At 58.6% G+C, this 1,256-nt stretch overlaps 1 protein-coding gene across 1 annotated transcript; it reads left to right on the forward strand.

Moving 5' to 3' along the window:
• The first annotated feature begins 6 nt into the window (after positions 1–6).
• Positions 7–1,250, forward strand: SHOX2 (short stature homeobox 2). The gene is made up of 2 exons (XM_017734420.1): positions 7–277; positions 1,131–1,250. Exons 1-2 carry the CDS (start codon positions 110–112, stop codon positions 1,194–1,196), a joined length of 234 nt encoding a protein of 77 aa, XP_017589909.1. The 5' UTR covers positions 7–109; the 3' UTR covers positions 1,197–1,250.
• The last annotated feature ends 6 nt before the right edge of the window (positions 1,251–1,256 follow it).

The following is a 1,256-nucleotide window of genomic DNA, read 5'->3' on the forward strand; positions in this document are numbered from 1 at the left end:
GGGCGAGCCCCGGTGCCCCCGGCCCCGGCGTGCCGGCCCCGCCGCTCTGACTGCTGTGTCGTGCCCAGTGTCCCCAGAGCTGAAGGAGCGCAAGGAGGATGCGAAAGCGATGGAAGACGAAGGGCAGACGAAAATCAAGCAGAGGAGGAGCCGGACGAATTTCACCCTGGAGCAGCTGAACGAGCTGGAAAGGCTTTTCGACGAGACCCACTACCCGGACGCGTTCATGCGGGAGGAGCTGAGCCAGCGGCTGGGGCTCTCCGAGGCCAGGGTGCAGGTAGCCGAAGCTGCGGGGCCGCGTGGGTGCCCGCCCGCGTGGGTGCGTGTGCTCGGGGGAAGGGGCAGCTGTGGGAGAGCCGGGAAGATGATGGGGAAGAGCCCCATCCTTCTGTCAGGGAGAGGAGTCAGCTCCCCGGCGCCCAACTTCACCCAGCAAACCTGCGAACGGCCCCGCAGGGCTTTGCCTCCCCGGCGTTTGTCTCCCCGCGTGTCCCCAGCCCTTCGTTCGGCCGTGTTTTATCCCAGCTCCGCGGTTATTCCATCCTGCCTCCCGCTCCCGAGCCTCCGGGGCTGGCGGGGGCTGCGTTCCCGGTCCCCGCTGCCCGGCTCATCCATGGACGCACCGATTCCCTTCATGGATGTCGCGACCATAAACTGAATTAGGAACCGCGAAGTGAAACAAGAATAGATTTATTTTCTGTCCGTTTCTCCTCGTAGTTCTTAAATGTTGAAACGGCAGGAGAACTGAGCGAGGTGCTTTGTTCGGGTTTAAGAAATACAGAAAGTCTGGGATAAACCCGGGATATTTTGAGCTTTCTCCCCTCCCGGGAAGCCGCGGCTTCTCTGGATTTAACCTGCGCTTTGCACCCTCCCAAAGTTTTTTCCAAACGTGTTCCTGGGCTGCTTTCTGCGAGTTTTGTCGGGATGAGCTGAGGAGCGGGGAGGAAGGGGATCCCTCAAATGAGAACAAATGTAGCTGCTCCGGTGTATTTCCGTTCTGAAAATAAAAGAAGAGAAAATGATGGTCATTATTTGTTTGAACACATGGAGCAGTTCTAGGCCCCGAACATCTGCAGCTGGTAGAAAGTCTCGCTGTAACAGATACTCCCCCTCAATCTTTGTGCTCGCAGGCACCATCTGCACCCAAGTATGCGCTCCGTCCTCGGGGGGTTTCCCTGCATCGTGTAAGGTTGTAAGGACAGAGGCAGAGCCGGCAGGGGGAGCCGAAAAACTCAAAACGAGCAGCTTTTGTCAGA

Source organism: Corvus brachyrhynchos, unplaced genomic scaffold, assembly GCF_000691975.1.
Source record: "Corvus brachyrhynchos isolate BGI_N302 unplaced genomic scaffold, ASM69197v1 scaffold544, whole genome shotgun sequence".
Lineage (NCBI taxonomy): Eukaryota > Metazoa > Chordata > Aves > Passeriformes > Corvidae > Corvus > Corvus brachyrhynchos.